Below are 22,974 nucleotides of genomic sequence, written 5' to 3'. Positions count from 1 at the left end.
CTAGCAGCAATGTAAGGATGCAGAGCAAGGCTGAGGGTTTTATGGGAAAGAAAACTAGCCACATTCAGAGGAAGAACTGTGGGAGGAGAAACACAGAGGAAAAACAACTGCTTGAACACATGGGTTGATGGAGATATTATTGGGGATGAAGACACTAAACAATAACTCTAGTCCAACTATCAATAATATGGAATTAGGTCTTAATCAATGATACGTGTAAAACACAGTGGAATTGCTCATCGACTAAGGGGGGTTAGGGAGGTTTGGGGAGAGGGAAAGAACATGAAATATGTAACTATGGGAAAATATTCAAAATAAAAAAAAATAAAATTAATCAAAAGAATAAAATAGCAGTTCTTATTTGAGAGGCTAGAGAAGCTAGATGGTTCAATGGATAGAGTGCTGGGCTTGGAGTCAGGAAGATATAAGTTCAAATCTGGCCTCAGACACTTAATGACCCTGGGCAAATGACTTAACCTCTGTTTCCCTAGAAAGGCAGCTCGTTGGCTTAGTGGACAGAGCACTTGGTCTGATGTCAGAAAGTGTGGTAGAATGGAAGAAGCCCATGGGTTAGAGGGTGACCTTCATCACTAACTATGACCAACCTATAAAGCTATGTTGGGCAAGCTACTCAATTTGATTAAGCCTCAATTTATACAGCCATCAAATGGAAACAATGACACTAGTACCTCCTACCTGACAAAATTATTGTGAGCAAAGCACTTTGTAAACCTTAAGACAATACTTTGGAGATTCTATAATTTCATAGATGCTGGAACCTCCTCCTCTGACATAGATCACAACCCACCCACAAGGCAATAGAGCATCTTAGGGAGAATACCTGAACTTCAGAAAGGTTACATGGCCTGTCCTTAGATCACGCAGCTAATAAATCTCAGAGGCAAAACTAGAACTCATATCTTTCCCAATCTAAGACCATCACTTTACTTTGGCATGTCACCATTTCTTTTTGAGGTTGCAGACCTTATAACCATATCAACTGGTTATTCAACAAACACTTAGTGTGGAGCCAGAAACCCAGAATCGAGTTTCAGCTCTGCCAATCACTAATTGTGTAATCTTAAAGCAAGTTACTTAAAGAGTCTTTATAGAATGAGACTCATAATACTTGCTTGGTGGGCTTTACAGAGTTTCTGTGTAGAAAGGATTTATGGAACATTTAAAAAGCACCATAGAAATGGTAAAACTTGTGGCATGAAAGGATGCATTGCCTTAGAGTCAAGAAGACAGGGTTCAAATACTACCTCTGACATGTACTGGCTTTATAAACTGAGGACAAGTCAGTTAATATCTCAAGGTTAGAGGAAACTATCTAAGATTATTGATAGTAAAGAAGCTACTGGTTAACATTGATACATCAATAAAATCATGGTGCCATTCCCACCAAACCATCCCCCCACCAAACATTTAACAAATAGCTTCTTTGTGCCATACATTGTGCCAGACACCGTGCAAAGACAAAGATAAAAGGGAAAGTGTCTCAAAGAGCTTACTATCAGGGAAAATAGGCACACATTTAATATAGATCAAATAGTATAAAACACACAATATGGACATGTAACATGCATCATGGATTATTGCACAGCTCCAATGAAATTGCATATATGAAAGCACTTTGGAGATATAAAATTATATACTTTCCATTTGGAAGCCCGCAAAAAATAGCCAATAATAGCTGACATTTATGTAGCGCCTACTATGTGCCAGGCACTGTGCTAAATGTTTTATGATTATTATTTTCTTTGATCTTCACAACAATCGTGGAAAGTAGATGGTGCGATTATCCCCATTTAACAGTTGAGAAAATTGAGGCAAATAAGGGTTAAAGGATTTTCCCAGGGTCATTCAGCTAGTTGGCATCTGAAATTGGATTTGAACTCAGGTCATTTATGACTTCAGTCCCATCACTCTATCTACTGTGCCATCTAGCTGCCCCTAGGAAAATAACTTGAAGGTCTTGTCCTCTGGACGAAAAGTCAGAAGCATTGTGTTCCCAGACAAACCACACATCATATTCATCCTAATTGAGTGTAAGCCAAGGACTGTCCCACGAACGAGATCCCATCCAGTGGGATTGCTCCTCCATGGATTAAGTGCTGCTCATGGAGTCAGGAACTCGACCTGCCTGGGTTTTCTCTCTCCAATCTGGGGACAGTGAAAGGACTCTGTGACCCTGGAGATCTTGGGATCAGTTGTATTGCCAGACCCCTCTTTCCCACCCTTGAAACCATCCCACCACTGTCTCCAGCAGCATCTCCAGTGAGACAGATGGGGGACATTACAAACCTGAACATGCCTACTCACTCTGGTACTTCTCCAAAACCTTCCAAAGGCTGGGCTTCAGCAGCGTAGATCTTGGCATACTGTCTGGCAGTATTTTGGACATAACATTCCTGTAGCACCAAGAGCAAGAAAATGCATGTTACTAGGGGAGGAAGCTGGACAGCAATCCCTGGTGAAGATTAGGAGTTCACACGGAGTAAGTAGGTTGCACATTCCCTACAAAGGGCCAGGATAACTAAACACACACAATGGTCAAAAAGAAAAGGGTCTCTACCAGGAATCTTGGGTAGAAGGGAACAGAACCCAGAGAACAATCGATGCAATGCCAGAAATATTATAAAGGAAAAAAAAACTTTTGAAAGACTTAACAACTGTTACGAATACAATGACAAATGATGTCTGGAAGATTTTTGAAGAAACAGGTTATGTACCTTGTGACAGAGACGTGATGAACACACATTTTTAGACATGGCTGCTGAGGAGATTCATTTTGCTCAACTATGCTTACTTATTACACGAGTTCTTTTATCTCTCTCTCTGAAAGATTGGAAGTTTGGGAAGTGTAGAGGGAAGGGAATTAGCAATAATGATATGAGAGAGAGGAGGGACATCAAAACAATTTTTAAAATGCAGAGAAGAGAACTTTCAAAGGGAATCTAGACAAGCAGGGCAGTTTTTTGAAAGCAATGTGTAGAATGTATCATTTATTTTAAGACAAATAAGCGGTATTAAATGGATCTACTGTGGTTTCATGCACAATTTTTGTATTTGGAAATGTTTCTTTCCAGGCGTTTACATTCAAAATAGAAGTAATTAAATAAAAATTTTAAATCAAGACATCTCAATTTAAAAGAAATTATCTCAGAGAGCTATCTGGAGACATAGATCATAGCTCATCAAATTTGCAGATGATATGAAATGGAAGGGAGGGTAAAAAATGTTGTTTAAAATAATGGAGGGAGCAGCTGGGTAGATCAGTGGATTGAGAGCCAGGCCTAGAGATGGGAGATCTTAGGTTCAAATCTGATTTCAGACATTTCCCAGTTGTGTGACCCTGGGCAAGTCACTTAACCCCCATTGCCTACCCTTACCACTCTTCTGTCTTGGAGCCAATACACAGTATTGAGTCCAAGATGGAAGGTAAGGGTTTAATAAAAAATGGGAATAGGGGGCAGCTGGGTAACTCAGTGGTTGAGAGACAGGCCTAGAGACAGGAGGTCCTAGGTTCAAATCTGGCCTTAGACACTTCCCAGCTATGTGACCCTGGGCAAGTCACTTAACTCCCATGCCTAGCCCTTACCACTCTTCTGCCTTGGAGCCAATACATGGTATTGATTCTAAGGCAGAAGGTAAGGGTTAAAAAAAAAAGAATGGGAATAGAAGGATATCTAAATATCCTAAAGTTATAAATGAAATAAAATTATTTTTAATAGGAATCAATTTAAAGTTCTAAATAAGTTCAGAAAAACAATTTCACAAATATAAGAAGGGGAAAATGTGTGCTATCTGGAGGTTCATGTAAAAAAGATCCCTGAGAGTTTTGGTGGACTATAAAACTAAATGAGTCAGCAATTTTCTGTGTCAGTTGAAAAAATTAATATCTTTTTTATCCTTAATAAAAGAAGTACAATATTCAGAATGAAAGAGATGATAGCTCCACTCTATACTATTTAGAATACATTTAAAGTATAGCATTTAATTTGGGGAGCAACAAACTTTGGGAAGGACAAGTTATAATGTATCCAAAGGATGGCCATCAAGATTGTGAAGAAATCTTAAATCATGTCATATAAAGATTACTTGAAGGAATTAATTAATTAATTGATAATCATCCTTGAAGAGAGACAGCATGGAAAAAACATGAAGTCTACCTGAAGTGTTGTCAGGTAGAAAAAATAATATTAGACTTATTTTCCTTGACTTATAAGGGCAGAACTTGTATAAATAGAAGCAATAAGGGGAAGATTCTGGCTAGATAAATAAGGAAATATTTACTAATAATTAGAATTGCAAAAAAAAATACTAAAATAGAATTCCTTTGGAAGTAGTGAATCCACTATCACTGGAGGCCTTGAAGCTCAGTTTAAAAACTATTTGCCAGAGTTTCTGTAAAAGAGATTTGTATATTAGATAATGGCTTGAATGGGATGAATCTGGAAATTCCTTCTAAATATGATACACTCTGATTTTATGCTGTGTTGTCCACATTTGTTCTTATGCCAGACTGACTGCTGATAGATATGCAAAGTTAGATTGGCTTCCTGAACCAATCTAAAACCAGAATTAATATGATTGGTAGAAATGCAAAAGATGAGCAAATAAATCAGGATCTAGAAATTATAAAGTAACAAAAGTCTCAGCCAATCATCATTTCCTAAACCGATAGCTTGGATTGGGCCAAACCCAGGTAGAAATAGGTAAAGAAGAAGAAAGGAAATCTGTGTCTGTTGAATTTCCCAGTAAGTAATCATTTTCTAGGCTATCATCAGGGACTGGGCCCAGGAGGTCTGGGATTACTACCTTCCAAATATATATTCTGTCTACCCATAGAAGGATAGCATGGATTCGGTTCTCAGAGGATATGCTAGGAATTTATAGGAAAATGGATAACATCAAGATAGATGACATAGTAATAGTGACTGAATGTGACCCTAGAAAATTTCTAGCACATAAAAAATGGTAATGTAGCACCATTCCACTACTTTCTCTAATCTATCAGTCAGCTTTGAACAGAACGGTTTTTAATTGTCTGGCAAGAACAATCATTATTGGTTGGCCTCATGTGAATAGATTGCTTGTTCAGTAAGTGAGACTCACAATGCCAGGGGCCACTAAAATACCCTCTTTATGTCTATTTCTGCTGAAACAGCCCCAAAAGTTCTGGGCAACAGTCTAAGGGTATGAAATATCTACTTCTGCTGTGGAAATGCCCAAACAGAAGCAGACAAAGCTGAGTCTTCAGACATAGGCTAGTGGTATCTTATTGCCCTTGAAATTTGGTACATTCCTGGGAAGAAGGGACTTTTAGATATGACCTTGGCCTTACCAAGTGGGACATTTCCCCCAAATACTGAAGTGTACTTAAAACTCTGATTTCAACAGTGCCCAGCCAAACCTGGTCAAAAAGTTCTGAAATTTTATGTTTCATATCTGAACCAGTTTTGTGAAGAGCTGGTAGAGCTATATAAGTTAAATAAAACCATTTAAAATCAAATGGTCTGCCATGTTTATTCTAACTTTAAAGCAGGTCCCTAATAATCAGAGATTCAAAGAAGGTTTCAAAAATTTTTTATTTAGATCAGGGGCTCTTAAAATGAGGACCATGGATTTGTTTAGATAAATAGATAAATGCATCATTTATTTCAATATAATTTGATTTCCCTAATAATACTGTATATTTTACTTTATGCTTTTTTAAAAAATTATTTAAGGAGTACATAAGCTTTACCAAATGGCCAAAGGTATCCATGGCACAAAATAGTTAAGAACTCCTGCCTGAGAGGAGTTCCTATTGACCCTCACTTGGATTTTGAACTAAATACATCAGTAAATCTCATACCCTGAAGGATGATCTTTTTGGAGCTGACTCCATTGGGGAAAAGAAGGACCCACCTGTGCAGCAAGTTTGTAGTTCTTCTGAACAAGCTCATCATTGTTTTTGGTCCCATAGGCAATTGCATTGTGCACTTTCAGTACACAGGCATGGCCAGGGCTGAACACGGGAGTGAGGCCCTGCATCACTTTACTTCGGAAGGCTTTGCGGTGGACCCCTTCTCCAAAGTGGAATTCTTCTGTTGCAATCTGACCATGCAGGTTGTCCCCAAAATAGCTGTCACTGATGAAGTCTTCTCTGAAGATAAGCTGGCTGAATTCGATCTCTTCAAATCCTGAAATAAAGAATGGTTTTGGCTGGGTTGAGCAACTCTAACTATAGCCTAGTGCAGCACTAACCCATAACTTAATATGCTTATATGGAGTACAATACCAACCAAGGATAGAGAAACCTTTTAAAATCCTTACTTTCTGTCTTAGAATCAATATTTAGTATCAATCAATATTTATAAAACAAATAACATGATTATATGTGATTATATATGATTATTATGTTTATTATATTATGCATTATATTATTAACATATAATAAAATAATTATTATAAATAGTTATAATAAAAGACATTAATAAAAGAAAAGAAATCAATATTTAGTCTTGATTCTAGGGCAGAAGAGCAGTAAAGGCTAGGTAATTCGAGTTAAGTGACTTTCCCAGAGTCATACAACTTGGAAGTGTCTGAGGCCAGATTTGAACCCTAGTTCTCCCCACTCTAGGCCTGGTGCTCTATCTACCATACTACCTATCTGCCCTGATTTACAGGCTTTTGATTTTTTTTTTATTTTGTATCCATATGTATTGTTATAATCATTAATCTGGGATGAGATGGATGCCACCTTGACTGACAGGGATGGCAGTTGAGAGTTTGGAATGTTCCCAGGTGCAATGAGCCAGGGCAAACATTGGTTAGCCTCACCCTATATATACCCCCTGACAGCTACAGTGGAGAAAGTCTCTGGACTCAGAGGTTCAGAAAGGGAGATCACAGATCTCTGAGCTGAGACTTGAGCAAGCCTTTGTGAATCAAACTGGGCAGAGGGTGGCTGAAGGGTGGCTGAAGGGTGGTTGAAGAAAAAGAGGGTAGGAGAAGCCTGAATCTATTTCTTTGCTAGACTGTGAAAGCTAGTGAACCAACCACACTACTGGTGAGAGAGCTGAGAGAATACAAAGACCATCAATATTTATCTGCAGCAATAGCCTTCCCTATTCTCCGGCTTGGCTGTGGCCAGGTATGGCCAGAGATAGAGAGAAGGTGAAGACCTCAAGCCTCCACCAGCTTAGTAGCCTCCAGTCTCTATTATCCATTAGTTTAATAGACAATAGAGCAATAGGGTTTCCAATCCCCAATCCTTGACCTTGTTATCCTTTCCCTACCTATAGATAAAACAGTGTTTAATAACAAGTACCTTCCTGAGTGGTCATTCCATCACAGCCCTTAGGAAGGGAGTCCAAATACGCAGTCAGATCCTAATCATTATCCAAAGGTAATCAATAGCCCATTTCCAATTTATCCAACTCCAGGTTGGGCCTAGAGAGGTTAACCATCCACCTAACCTCTCAAGGGTCCTTACTTGGGCAGCTATTAAAGGAATCACTGACAGGTTATCAACCAAACTTGTTAGGGAGAAAGGGATAATTTACAGCAGCAGCCAGGGTGAAAGGAGTAAGTATTCCTCCCCACCAACTGCAGTTGAGGAGATCATAGACAGATACACATCTCTATCATTATCATCATTATACATATATCTATCTCTATCCACATTTTCTTTAACAGTATGCAAATGTCATATAGCGAACTCTAAAAAGAATTGATGATTAGGAAAAGAAGAAATAAATAGAGAGGAGAGTTGTGTTCCTGAAGAAAAAAAGAGGGAGATCCAGTGTTTGATCAGGTAGAGGAACACAGAAAGGAGAAAGTGACTGATTGAAGCAAACATTGGGAAGTCAACCAGAAAGGCAATTTTTCACTCAACCCAGAGGATAGAAATGGGAATGGGAATAGTGCCTAAGTATAAATGGGTAGATGAAGGTGGAAAGTGAAGGTAAAGACTAGAAATAGTCCTGCAAGATTTTTTGGGGGGCGGGGGTTGGGGTTGGGACAGGGGAACAGTGATTGGGTGGATTTCATTAGTATAAAGAATTCTTGGAGTGGACAACTTACCTACCTACAGAGACCATGTATTCTGCAATTTACTGTCTTGAAGAGTTACCAGGAGGAAATAAGAAGCTCAGTCACTTGCCCAATCACACAGCCAATATGTGTGAAAAGTAGGAGCTGAACTTCTGAAGTTTTCTTGATTTCCAAGCCTTTTATTCCACTCTACCACACGCTCTCAGATTATAGGAAATGGTTGGACAAAAAAGAACAAGTGTAATTAAAGTTCTCTTTGAAAAACCCTTAAGAGAACATAAGAGGATTTTAAAAATATTTTTTCTCCTGGGAGTGGGGAAGTACTACCCTTTTCTTGAGTGTTCTGACCGCGCTATTTTTCAGTGTCAATTGAGGGTATTATGTTTCACATGACAAATGATTCTCTGAGATTTTCTTCCATTTTAAAGCAGAAAATATCTTCGCCAGACTTCTGATTGGCTGAGAGAAGACAATAAGATGGATTTTATTCAAATGATCTTCTATTTAGATTTTCTAACATCCATTTATTACCTCAAGCTTAATAATAATTTTAAAAAAGGGGGTGCATTGGTTCTGTTAATACAATTCTATGCTTCAGTTCAAAAAGCGTATTGTAATCTGTTTATATGTGTTTCAGATATACTCTGGGAAAAGCAGTATGGTTTGTTTTTCTCTCTCTTTCAGTGTGATCTCTTTAAAAGAACACAGTCTGTGGTCTGTGTCAGAAGCCATGTTCTCAAACCTGCAGGAGCCTGCAGCTATTTGTCAGGGATTGAATTGTATATAGTACAAATTATTGATCAGAAAGGAGTTCAGGAAGGAAGAAGCTAGAGGACTTCCTAAATAGAAAATGCAGGTCACTACACAACAGAGAAAGCAGAAAGGATAAAAAATACCATTATGAGATTGTCAGCCAGACCTGCAGTTTTTTGCTGCTGCTTTCTCTTTGTACTGGGCTACAAGAAGACAGGAGAATAGCAGACGAAATGGGTCTTTCTTCTACCTAGAATATTAGGAGGAAGCTGTGGCTTCCATTTAGTCTAGCTTGGGATATCCAAATTAAAGAGATCACATTACATCCACCTGAGTCTTTGAGGATATGTGTGGATCGAACTGGAAATAGGGAGATTTCTCTTGTTTATAAGACTAAGATAAAATATATGTTTTTAATTTAGTTTTTAGTTTTTAAAATATAAGATAAAATTTCATTTTTATTTTAATGAAAAAATTAATCTTAATGTAAGAAAGTTTTCCATTTACTTTTTTAAATATAAGATAAAATTTAGTTTTTAATTTAGTTTTTATTTTAATTAAAATTTTAATTTAATTTAAATTTAGTTTTTAAACTATAAGATAAAGTTTTTAATTTAGTTTTTTAAAATATAAGATAAAAGAGGAAAATGGTGAGAGAAAGCTTCCAACAGTTATGGCTAGGTAGCAGGGTAATCCTCTCCTCTAGGCCTATCTAGTCATATATACATACATATAAACATATGTATATCAATAATTTATATTACACAAGTCAATTGGGTTTTGGGGAACCTCAATTTTGCCCCTGTCCCCTGAGAACTCTCCCCTAGGGAAGTCTCAGATTGACCATTTCAGACTGAACAATAGATCTTAAAGTACTTAATGATCCCAGTTTAGGAGGCACTAGTAGATGCAGTCAAATGTTAAGTACTTTTTTAGTCCTAGAAGTTGCCCCCATTGTATCAGAGTGTAGGAGCCATTCTTTTATCATCCATTGTAGTAGAACACTCCCTGATATCCCAGCCTCTACTAAAGCCTCTTTCTCAAGCCTGCACACAACCTGTCAATGTATTTTTGTTGTACCTAGTTCCCCAAAAGGTATATAAGATCTCTGTGCTTTATTGTTCTTTAGAGAATCATCTCCTGTAGTGATTCTCCCAGAGATACTGTTCCCAGACCCCAGAGCCCTTGGCTCTGTGTGGTTTTTAGGCACTTGACTCTGTGTGGCAGCCAAATATTAAGCACTATCTCTTTCCTGGTTAAAGACTGGGTTCTAATTACTACTTTAGTGGCTCTGTGTTTTTCCAGGTTCACACACACACACACACACACACACACACACACACATATACATATATACACACACATGTGTATGTATATATACATATGCATGTGTCTATGTGTGTATATATGTATATAATTTTTTTAATGATGATTTACACAAAAGACAAATATTGTTGTTGCTCAGTTGTTTCATTTGTGTCTGATTCTCCATGACCCCATTTGGCAAAGATACTGGAATGACTTTCCATTTCCTTCTACAGCTCATTTTACAGATGAGGAAACTGAGGCAAACAGGGTTAAATAACTTAATCAGGGTCACACAGTTAATAAATGTCTGAGGCAGGATTTGAACTCTTGTCTTCTTGACACTCTATCCACTGCACTATCTATTTGCCTCACAAAAGAACAACCACCTTTTTATGTAACCCAAAGACTTTTCAGTTCTTGTGCATGATGATTTTTAATTCTACAGGTTGGTCCCTGACCCCTAATAGGGGAACAAAGTAAGCTCTATAGAGACAAAAATAATAGTCTACTAAAAAACAAGTCATTATATTTGATAATCCCTTTGCTTAAAATCTATAGGTACCTAGAATTAATTAATAAAACATTTCAGTTTATCAAAAGGGTTAAGCATTACTGCAACTCAAGCAGAACTCCAAAATTAGTTCAAGAAGATGGTTGTCCAGGAGAAAATGTGGGGGTGGGAGAAGGAAAAGCTGCAGCAACAGCAAAGCACAGGATGGGGTGTCATTAGCAGCCTTGCCTGTGATTTGCAACAGACCTGGGCTGCTTGACAAAGACACAGCAATAGAAGAAACAACGCCAGTCTCATTTCTTCTCTTTCTCTTTGGCTAAAATGAAAGCATCCTTCGGGACATTTGGGAGAGCAATATAAGGCAGAAGCAGTGCAGGGATTTTAGAAGCAGCATTCCCAAACCCAGTCCCTATTCTGGCCTTTGTTTTTTGGTTTTTCTGTCTGAATCTGTGAATATCAATGAAGAGAAGTTCCAGCATGCAAGCTTCCTGTATGGGTACAGCTCTTGAGAAATGTTGCTGTCACTTAACAGTCTCACACAATTGCCTGGGTGTGCTAGAAGTTAAGCAACTTGCACAGGTTCATGTGGTCAGTATGTTTCCAAGGCTGGACTTGAACTCAAGTCTTCCAACTTCCAAGGCTATTCCTCTTATCTCTGATGCAGGCTGTTTCTAAGATGCCTTGTGGAAGGTGAAATAAGCAGTTGTCTATGAAGTATGGACTATAAAGTATGAAGAAAATGGCAAAGCATTTCATTTCTCTTTGCCAAGAAAACCCCATGGACAGTATGACCCTCTGGGTCACCAAGAGTTGGACATGACTGAACAATAGCAATGTGGTATGATTTTAGGGGCCTTGGGAAGACCCACCCCCACTAAGTCAATATGTAATAATATTGTGTTAATGGAGCATAGGTAATAAAAATCCTATATATATAATATAATAATATAATTATTAATAAAATAATAGCAATAATGTTATGCTATAATTTATTATTGTATACTTATATAATATTTTTACATATTAATAAAATATTTATAAATATAACAAATATATAAATCCTGTATATATTATATACATAAATATAAAAACCCAAACCCCAAATCATATGCCCATATATACAAGCGATGAATCATATGTCTCTTTTCCTCTTTCTACTGACATCTCTGGCCATCTAATCTAGCGTTCGAAGTTATGCCAGCCTTCAATGATTTTAAACTGGTTGTTCTTTTGTCATCCACTGTCCTGAAGGTACGTGGGAGTGTTGAAAAAACCTAGGTGAGCTCTTTTTCCCCTATATATTGGGAATTCAATATAAAAGGGAAATGTATAATCAGAAGANTAAAATATTTATAAATATAACATATATATATAAATCCTGTATATATTATATATATAAATATAAAAACCAAAACCCCAAATCATATGCCCATATATACAAGCAATGAATCATATGTCTCTTTTCCTCTTTCTACTGACATCTCTGGCCATCTAATCTAGCGTTCGAAGTTATGCCAGCCTTCGATGATTTTAAACTGGTTGTTCTTTTGTCATCCACTGTCCTGAAGGTACCTGGGAGTGTTGAAAAAACCTAGGTGAGCTCTTTTTCCCCTATAGATTGGGAATTCAATATAAAAGGGAAATGTATAGTCAGAAGACACAGAGTATCATCTCTGATTTCAGAAGTGCTAGAAAAGTAGGCCTTAGATGATTTCCATGGTCCATTTTAGCTAGGGCTATAGTAAATGGTAAATATTTAAAAACCTGGTTTCTGAAAAAAGCAAAAAAAGCTTTCAAGTTTAATCTGCATTGTTAACATTTTCTGCATCACTTTCTTAAGTCTAGGCAATTAACAAAACAATAAATCAAATCTTGGTTTATAGTAATTGATGATTTCCCAGGCATAAATCCTCACACTGAAAATTTAATTATCAGCTCTCTAAAGTCAGTTTGAACTGGTTTCAGTACATTCTTGTTTCTTGGCCCAAAATGATGATCATGTGAGCCTGAGACTGTGGCTTAATGTCTGCCCTACTATTCCCTACATATAGACTGTTTGCAGGCGAAGCATCTCCAAATGGATCATGGGGTTATAAAGTTAGAGCTAGAATGAGCCTGAGGTCATCTAGCATTCATTTTACAAATTAAAAAAATTATATATCCCAGAGAATTACTGAAATGACTTTTCCAAGGTCACACAGGTAACAAATATCAGAAGTAGGTTTTAAACCTGGAATTCATGCAATGCTATTTTGTATTATAGACCTACTCCCTTTCTAGGAACTCTCAGACTATGCTTGAAATTCTACCATTAGTAATTCGTTCCTATGGTTCAAGGCATTTTAAAAGATAAATTCTATATGTTGCTTTAAAAGTTGAACATGCTAAGTGTAATGCAGAGATGCATTCAAGGCTTTTACCCTTGCAAAACCTAACTGTAGAACTTCTGGCAGTTGAGCCAGCTTCAGAACTCTGACAAAGGGCAGTTGGTCCCAGAAGCTTGTGGAGAGTAGAGGGGTGAACTGGGTTCTGCCTTTGAGCTGAAACCTTGCCTTGAATCTGTGCTTTGACATTTGGAGCTTAGCTAACTTCTCTGGACCTTCCCTGATCTTCCCTATATCATTCCCCTATAACCTTCCTGATTTCCTGTGGGCTTTGGGAGAAGGGTGGATTTTGGGGTTGTAGCAGTTAGACTTGGAGGATTTAGTTCCCCATAGACAAGTAGGGCTTACCCTTGAAACAAACTATCCCTTGACTATTGTTTTAGTACTCCCTAACCTCAAGGGCAGCCAAATTTCCCAGGCTGAGAGAGAGCAGACTCTCTCTCAGTCCAAGCCATTCCCGTGACCCTCCCCTACCGGGAGTTTTCCCTAGCAGCTCTTAGGGAAACCTTGTACCCCTCTCTCCTTGATAATCAACCCTGAAACTTTAATAAAATCCATGTTACCTATTCAAACCCTTTGTTAAATCATTGGCTCCATGATAAGTGAAGGTCAAAAGAAGGGAAGGAATTGTTCTCTTTATTTCCCTTGAGAGATGCTGGAGGCGTCCATCTTGGGAGGAAGTAGTTGTCTCTATACTTCCTCCTGGAAACCCTTCAGTTTCATTGACAGGGAGGAGCCTTGGGACTCCTCTTTGTGGGCTTGAGAAACTGACTAGAAAGCCCTCTAGTCAGATTCAAACCACTTCTGACTGGCCCTAACCTTTGTGCCTGTACAAATACCATTTTCCCTGGAAGAGTCCAGCCTTCCTCCCGGCAACCTTTGACTCTAGTCTGAGGGTCTCCCTGTTGCAGCTGCCTCCCCTAATTACCTCATCATCTCCCTTACTGTTCAATATACTACCTTGTCCTCTATTTCCCTAAACTCAGCCATTCCCTTACATCTCTCCTTACTACCTCAATCCATTATTGCACCCTCCTTTCCCACCAAAGGAACTAAACCCCCTATTTACCTTTTCTTTATTTACCTTTTTATTACATAAGTTCCCCAAATCTAAGCAAACAGTTAGATTCCTTTCCACTCAAGAACAGGAGAGAAGAAAGGACAGGGTTGGGGCTGGGAAATAAAAAGGTGGAAAGGACAGGAAGAAGAGGATGATGAAAGTAAACTTCACCTATATGACAATTCTGCAGAAGACTTTCAGTCAAATTTCTTATCTGCAAAACATCTTCAATACTGTAAATAGACAGATAGCCTAAAATTGTGAGAGAAGCCCAATGCACCACTGGGACAGGAAATTATCAGTGGCCTTAATATGGTTCTTAAATAAAACATGAAGCATGCCATGAGTTGGCAAAAACCCATTTGGGTTTATTTGTGGAATTGTTGAACAGAAATCAACAACTCAGCTCTGGGAAGGCTTTGTTACATGCCACAGATTCAATGGAGACAGGAGAAGGAGAGCCTGAAGGCAATGGTACAGGAAACAGATCCAGAAGATAAACAAGGGGAAAGTGATTCCCAACTGCATCCATAACCTTAATAATGCCATCATGCATACCTTGTTGTTTGTAGCTGGCATGACACTCATTCTGGAGCTTCTTGTGGGTTTAGTTTTATTAGCTTTGAATCAGAGAGCACCTTGCAAAATGCAAATTGTAAGACAGAAATTATAATTACATTCAGAAGACATTTAGTAAGAAAGGGCAGGTAGGAGAGCCCTGGAACTGAAAACAAAGCTAATAAAGAAATAATTGATTGCTATGGCTTCTCTTCCACCTTATAAAGGCAGGGCAAACATGGATGTGGCCCTCACCACCCCAGAGGGCTATGGGAGCCGGCAGCATGGCACCAATAGTCACAGAGGAGCCAGAAGTTCTGAGGGGAGAGTCTGAAGCCCACAAAACTTCTAGAGTAGAGACTGACTGGTTTCATTATTGGGATAGGACCAAGGCACCACAGACACTGTGGAACACCTTAATCCTCATTGCAGGCTCAATTCTATTGAATAGTTTAAAACAAACCAAAAAAAACACAACCACTCTTAAAACCTGAGCATGCAAACCCAAACTTACCAAACAGCATCAAGCACAACAGGTTGTTGTAGTTGTTCATCCTTTGTTTTCGAAGAGGACCAATGACATCATGGGGAGATGTCTTGACTTGTGCATGCTTTGGACTTAAGTGAGGCAGAGTGTCCCAAAGTCCTCATCCTCACTCTCTCTTCCAAAGTCCCCAAAGTCCAGTGGCAGGACACAAGTCAGGATGACTGGTGATGGCCTGGGATGGATGCAGTTGGAACAAATTGTTCTCATCAGCCCCATTCCATCAGGAGAAGTCTTCACGTGCCTGGGTTAGACATCTCCCTACCTCACTGATCGATCTGAGAGCCATCGGTTATTCTCCACTTGGTTGAACCCTTCTGTTGAGATAGTTTTACTGGGGTCTGGCCACTGTGCATTTTTGGAGTCACAGGTAAGAATTGGGTGAAAGGTGGACTCCAAAGGGGGGATGAGCAGCCCTGAAAAGGGCTCAGCAGCCCTCATGCCAGAAGTGCTGCTCTGGTCCTCCCTCAACTCCCCGAATGTACACTCCAGCATGATAGGTATAGAACACAACGAAACCATTTCTGTATAAAATGCAAGAAGGACCCATGCTTTACTTTAGAGCTTTTTTTGTGGTTTAGAAATGGATAGGGAGTCCTGTCTGACATTTTTGCTTGGAGGCCACCAGCAGGTATAGCACACACCAACCACAGTAGAGGCAAATTTATTTTCTGCTCTGTTGGTTTTGTACAGAGGCTCAGATAATTATAGAATCTCAGAGCTGGAAAAGACTTCAGGGATCATCCAGTCCAGTGCGCACCTGAAGCCTAAATCCCTTCATTGGCAACAATGACAAGAGATCATTCAGTCTCTGATGGAAAACTCCAGGGAGAGAAATGCCTCTCAAGGCAAGCCATTTAATTTTGAAATAACTCTAATAGATAGGAAGTTCTTCCTGATATGGAGTCAGAAATTACTTATTATTCTAGTTATTTTTTATAACTCAATAAGATTATAAAGAAGGAATTTAGTATAGTGGAATAAGCAGCTAGCCCCACGAAATCAAGAAGATCTGGATTCAAGTTCTGACTCTGCTATAGATTATGTAATCCCTGCACTTCACCTCTCAGTAGCCTAGGCGATCTTGTAAGACTATAAGTTGTATGATATTGCATTTGAAGTGGGAGTTCCCTATATCAATGAAATCAAAGGTCCAATCCAAAAAATATCAATATCCCAATCTCTCTTGGATAAACATAGGAGAAACTCACAAATTAGTTTGAAAGGATCTCTGAAGCCAATGTTCTCATTTTACAGATGAGAAAACTGAGACTAAGTGACTTGCTATATAAATTCCACAAGAAATAATCATGAGAGAAGGGATTTGAACCTCCAGTCTCTGATGTCCAAACAGCTAGGTGGTCCAGTGGATGCTGGACCCAGAGTCATAAAGACTTGAGTTCAAACATGACACCAGATACTTACTAGTTGTGTGACCCTGGATAAATGACAATCTTGTTTGTCTCAGTTTCCTCATCTATAAAATGAACTAGAGAAGGAAATGACAAAACATTCTAGTATCTTTGCCAAGAAAATGCCAAGTGGGGTCACGAAGAATAAGACATGACTGAAATAGCTAAACAATAACAATAATAAGCTCTGAGGTCCACACTAGTTTCTAGAGCACCTTAATGCCTCTTGAATGAAGTAACCTTTGATCTTTACCTTTGATGAGTAAAATATTCTACACAATCTGGCTGCCTTTCTCCTGCTGTTTTCACAAATATTTCATTAAAAATCTCTTCAACTGTGGGTTTGGGTTTTGTTTTGTCTTATCTTGTGTTTCTTTTTGTTTTATTATAAGCATAAACTATAAACTATCAAAATGACCCAACAGTGTTTTAACTGAAATGAAATTCTGTTCTCTCTTGAATCAATTGTAATTTCTATCCTGTTCCCCAAAAAGCCTCTCAGCACAGAGGGTGACATTTCCCTGAGGAGGGATCTGCTGCAGGAGAATACTTTACCAGAGAACGTTCAGTGGAGGAGATAATCAGGACGTGAGCAGATTCAGGAATGGCTCCTGAGCCTTTGTTGAGCCAAGAGAGCATGTGGGTATCAAAGGCAAAAGAGAAAATTTTCCTTCCATCTGCATTGAAGTGCAGATGAAAGGATTTGTTCTTGCCAAATACCTGGTGCTATTTGGAAATGTGCTTATCAGCATGCATAGCTGAACAGCCAATGGAAGCAATAAAGGAGGTGACTTGTGAGTCCATGCAGAAAAAAGAGAGGGAGAATTGTGGAAGAAAGTCTAATTTTGGTGCATGGAGTTGGTTTGAGGTTTTTTTTTGTTTTTTTTTTTTGCTCTCAACCACCAAATCTATATATGATAGATGCTCTCAAATAGAAACTCTAACCTGAAAGCCCTCATTCCAAATGCCTATTTTAGCATTAGTCCTGTTTACAGCAACACTTTGTGGTAGCAAAGAACTAGAAACAAAGTGGGTGCCCATTGATTGGAGAATGGCTGAACAAATTGTGGTATATGAAAGTAATGGAATATTATTTCACTGAGAGAAACAAGAAATCGATGTTGAAGGGATTGTGGGAAAACTCAGATGCTGTTGGTGAATTGGTCCAACAATTTTGGAAAGCAATTTGGAATTATACTTTTTTAAAACGTGGCCAAAATGCCTATAGTCTTTAATCCCAAGATCCCAGTGCTGGCACATATACCAAGAAGATAGACAATATAACAGCAAATATTAGGAATTCCAATAAACATGGGGAGACTGTATGAACTGATGCAGAGAGAAGTGAGCAGAACCTGAAACACTCTCTGTCTCTCTGTCTCTGTCTCTCTCTGTCTCTGTCTCTGTCTCTGTCTGTCTCTCTGTCTCTCTCTAAAAAATAAATAAATAGATATATATATATATATAGATAGATAGATAAATAAAAACATATAGGGAATCCAGTCAAATTTACAAGAACAAGAACCACTCACCAACTGATAACGGGTCAAAGCATATGAATAGGCAGTTTTCAGAGAAAGAAATGAAAGCTATAAATAGCCATTTTTTAATGTTCCATTCACTAATATAGAGAAATGAAAGTTAAAGTAATTCTAAGGTATCACCTCACAGCCATCAGATTAGCCAAGAAATGACAAATGCTGAAGATTAGCTAAGGAAATGACAAATGCTGTAGCTGTGGCAAAAAGTTTTGAATGAGTTTGACCACTGGTGGAAAGCAATTTGGAAATGTATCCAAAGTGCATATACTTTAGTCCAGGAATATCATGACCAGTTCTATATTCCAAAGACAACAAAAAAAGAGGAGAAGAACCCATGTGTCCAAAAATATTCATAGCAGGTTTTTTTTTTTGTGATAGTAAAGAATTGTAATCTGAGGATATACCCATCAACTGGGGAATAGTTAAACAAGCTGTAGCATATGAATGTGATGGAATACTATTATGCTAAAGTAATAATGAAGAAGATAGTTTCAGAAAATAAAAACATATAAAGACGTATGAATTGATGTGAAGTGAAATGAACTGAACCAAGAGAACAATTTATATATTAATCACAGTACTGTACATGTAATCAACTTTGAAAGACTCTGATTAATTCAATGACCAATTGCAATTCCAAAGGACTAATGATGACACATACTATCCATGGCCAGATAGAGAATTGATGAACTCAGAGTGATAAATGAAGAATATTTTTTTTCTTTCTTTTTCCTGATTCTTTTGGTCATGGCTAATATAGACATTTATTTTGTATGAATATTTATATTTGTAACAGGTTTTGTTTTTGTTATCTTCCCAATGGGTAAGGGAAGGGAAAAGGATGTGGAACTGAAAATAAAATTGAATTTAGAATCAGAAAAAAAGAAATGAGATATAAAAACAAAAGGATATCAATAATCTTAAAATAATATAGCACTGCCTAAACCCTAATCCTTGATAATGATAAAGCTCCAGGATGTTAATAACTTGGCAAAACTATAGTAGTAAATATTGTTTACCCAAAAGCAACAAAATGAGAGATCGAAGTGGCTTATTGATTGCCATTCACTTCTCTAGCCACCCTTGTAATTTATCTGTTCTACTTGTTATCTGTCCAAAGGAATGTATTATTTCCATAATTTATCCCAGGAGGTGCCTATTACATGATTTAATAGTGAACTCATTTTCTCTGACAGCCCATACTGACTTACCTTTAATATCCTGATGACTTGAAAGCTGCCCCAGAACTAAAAGGAGACAAAAGATGAGAGAGAAAGGCTATAGTACCAGAATCATCAGTGTAATGACTGTAACTATGCTTTCCATCTGAGAACAGAAAGTTGAGAATTACCTTCAGAAGTTAGGTTAAATTCAGCTGTCACCTTCCCATAACCATTCCTGAGGCAGCAATAATATAAGCCCTGATCTTTTTTACTTGCTTGAACGATGGCCAAGGACACAGTTGAATTATCTCCTGCACTAAGAATGAAAAACATTAACATTTACAAAATTAATCTTTTTGAAGTGTCATATTCCTAAGATGCAAAGAAAAGCTCTGGTTATCCCCTCCCCTGTCTTTTGCAACCAATTAATCCCTCCAGTGTGGTGTGTTGTTTAACAATTTATCTACCTATAAAGAAGGGTTAGCTCGTTGCATTTTATGAAAGGGCATATTGGCTTTAGCAACCTTGATCTTGCACCAGTATTTGTGTGACACTGTGAAATATTAATATGCCCATCCATTAAGATAACAAATTTGCCATGGTAGCATAAAGCACTAAAATAGAGATGCCCTTGGATTACATTATATGTATATTGCCTTGATTCCTCTCAGTCATATTAATACTGTATGATGCTCTGCTTTAAGAAAACTAGGCATATCAAAATTGAATCTGACTAAACGGATCAGTTAAGGGGTAATAACTGTCTACACTATTAGAGGGATCTTCACTTTACAAAAGTATTGAAAGTGTCATTTCTGCTCCTTAATGAATTTAAAATATAATTTTATATGTAAACATATAATAAAACAACTCTGCCTTGTGCCTGGTTTGGCGAATATTTTGATATTTGTCTCTTGTTCTGGCTCACTTATTGTGGAAAATAAATAAGTTTCTTTTGGTTCAAATTAGTTTTCTATATGTTCATTTTGGACTGTTAGTTCCTTGAGAGCAAAGATTTTTTTTTTGGGCTTCTCTTTGCATCTCTTATACTTAATACAATGCCTCGTATATACATGCTTGTGAAAACTGACAGAGAGGGAGAGGGGGAAAAGCTTTGATTTATTAAAAAAACAAATTAAAAAACACCTGACTTTGTTTGGCTTAGTTTGGGGTTCAGTAAATGAATGTATCCCATTTTAATTTTTAAGCTCACTTCCTTGATTTACACACAACTTTATGAGAATGTAACTATTGTATATGACAGTGAACATTTATATTTATATGTTTTGCCATTACAATTGAGACTACATTCATTACATTTTTTAGTCACTCACACATACATATACATACACTCACACATACATTTTTAGTCATTCAAAGATTTAGTAAGAACTCACTATGTATAAACCACCATATTAGACTTCAGGGCAACACAAAGATGAAGGAGGCCCAGTTCCTGCCCTCAGTGAGATTTGGTGGAGGAGGTAAAAGAGGTAGGAATTGAAAGTTAGTATAAATATATAAATGAAATTCTATAGGAGTTCCAAGAAAAGCCTTTCTTGTCAATTTGACCATGGAAGGTCTCATGTAGGAGATGGCATTTGGATTTGGTCTTAAAGAATTGATAGGATTTCAACAGGCTATTGGTTGGGACAAAAAGAGAGTATGCTATGCATGCTTAGAAAAAGACATGTTCATGGAAAAGTGAATAGTCCAGTTGGCAAAAATATCAAATATACTGATCTTAGGCTATAGAGCTAGACTAGCAATCTTCATATCCTGTGAAGGGGAAGAGTATGAGAGACCTATGAGTGACAGACTAAGTACATAACTGTAAAGATCCTAAAATTCCAGGTCAAGGAACTTAGGTTTTATTCAGAAGAAAAGAGGGAGCCATCTAAGGTGCTGGGAGCCATCAAACCCATCTTGTCTGACATGGTCACAGGTAGCATCTCAAGGACTGCAAGGCGACTTAAGAAAGATGGAAATACCCACTCAGATTCCCCCATGTGACCCCTCTCTTACTAACACACTCTATTATTGGAATTATAATGATCAATAACACTACCTAACCCCAGGGAAATGCAGAAAGGCTGCCTAGGGCCTCTGTAGACTCCTAGGAAAATCCCATCCTTACATATAATGATACAGAAATTGCCCTAAAAGTTACTTCATTACAACCCAGCAGATAGTGAGTTAATGCTAAAGATTTTAAACCCCAACAAAACTGTACTTAGATTTTTCACTCCCATGTACAGGAACTTGCATAATAGCAGGCCAGGACTATTTCCAAATTTCCCCTGATCCCTGAGCTGGACTGCTAAAATAGGGAGGACAATGGATAAAAAATGGAGAGTTGCCTTCCATGAGAAGGCTGGTACATCCCACTCCACTGGACTGTTTTGTTAACTCCACAGCCTAGGAAACATGTCAAACATACCTTTGAAAGATATTCAAAGTTATTGGAGAATGAAAAGTTGTTAGTAAAGAGGCTAATGTATGACATTCCATTATCTCCAAGAAGAGATGTATGTTGAAAATGAAATTCCATGCCAACCATATGTGCAATCTTACAAGTGTATAAAAATAAAGACAGTCCAAGCCTGATCAGAGTAGTTTCTGTGATGCCTGGCTGAAACTCTGTCTCTCATTTTTCTTTTTCTTTAGCCAATGCTGTCATCCTCCAAGGGGTCCCTGGACCTGAGTGGGCTGGACCCGCACACTATGGTCAGACATACTTGTAGTGTTTATAGTGAATTTGGAATGGTAAATGAACAAAAACCTCCATAAATTCATTGTTTCAGAAGTTTGTTCTCTCTACATTTCCTTCCTCTGTTTACCTCAATTCCTTAAACCATCGCTTATGCCTCTTCTCTCTCTCTCTCTCTCTCTCTCTCTCTCTCTCTCTCTCTCTCTCTCTCTCTTTCCCTTTCTCTCTAGTCTCTCATTTTTCTGGCTATTGATAAACTTATTCTTGAAGGCCTGACTTAAGTTGAGCCTTCTTCACAAAACTTGCCCTGATCTTCTAGCTAAAAATAATCTTTTCCTACCAGAAATTTCTCATAGCATTTTGCTTTTGCTTCTCCTATTTTTTTAAATCCTTACCTTTCATCTTAGATTCAATACTGTATTGGCTGTAAGGTAGTATAGTGGGAGAGACTAGGCAATGGGATTTGAGTGTCTTGTCCAGAATCACACAGCTAGGAAGTACGTAAGGTCAGATTTGAATATAGGGCTTCCTATCTCTAGACCTGGCTCTCAAACCATTGAGCTACCTAGCTGCCTCTTCCTAATTTTTTAATTCTATTATGGATTATGTTTATTTATGTACATATCTTTATCTCCTTTATTAGACTGTAAGTTCTGAGGCTTTGACCCATTCTTATTCATTTTTTTGTGACCTGGTTCTGAACCAATTGCTTTACATGTTGTGTACTTAATGTTTGTTAAAATAAATGAAATTGGATAGGAAGACAGAAGGCCACTGTTCCATTCATGGATAAAGTGGGGTGGTACCATTTAGAGTGAAAAGTAGGTGATGGATACCTGATGCCATTGTAGTGGTAGAATTGACATGACTTGAAAATTGATTGGATTTGGGGATGAGAGAGGAAAAAGCCAAGGCTGACCCAAGGGCCATGAGCACAGAAAAACTGGAATAGTGTAGCTAAGTTCACTACTTTAATGATATGTA

The 22,974-nt window shown here is 37.9% G+C and overlaps 1 protein-coding gene across 1 annotated transcript in view; it reads right to left on the bottom strand.

The window, feature by feature from the left end:
- Window positions 1-22,974, bottom strand: part of ALPK2 (alpha kinase 2) — a 191,201-nt gene that overhangs the window by 46,532 nt on the left and 121,695 nt on the right. Inside the window, exons 8-11 of the mRNA XM_044681511.1 lie at window positions 19,469-19,596; window positions 19,329-19,364; window positions 5,917-6,191; window positions 2,326-2,414 (exon numbers count right to left, since the gene is read on the bottom strand). Of these exons, the coding sequence (XP_044537446.1) occupies window positions 2,326-2,414; window positions 5,917-6,191; window positions 19,329-19,364; window positions 19,469-19,596 (528 nt within the window). The remainder of the gene's footprint in view (window positions 1-2,325; window positions 2,415-5,916; window positions 6,192-19,328; window positions 19,365-19,468; window positions 19,597-22,974) is intronic.

Source organism: Gracilinanus agilis, chromosome 1 (assembly GCF_016433145.1).
Source record: "Gracilinanus agilis isolate LMUSP501 chromosome 1, AgileGrace, whole genome shotgun sequence".
In the NCBI taxonomy this organism is placed as follows: domain Eukaryota; kingdom Metazoa; phylum Chordata; class Mammalia; order Didelphimorphia; family Didelphidae; genus Gracilinanus; species Gracilinanus agilis.
Note: the sequence above shows the minus strand (reverse complement) of the source record. Positions and strands in the feature narration are given on the sequence as shown.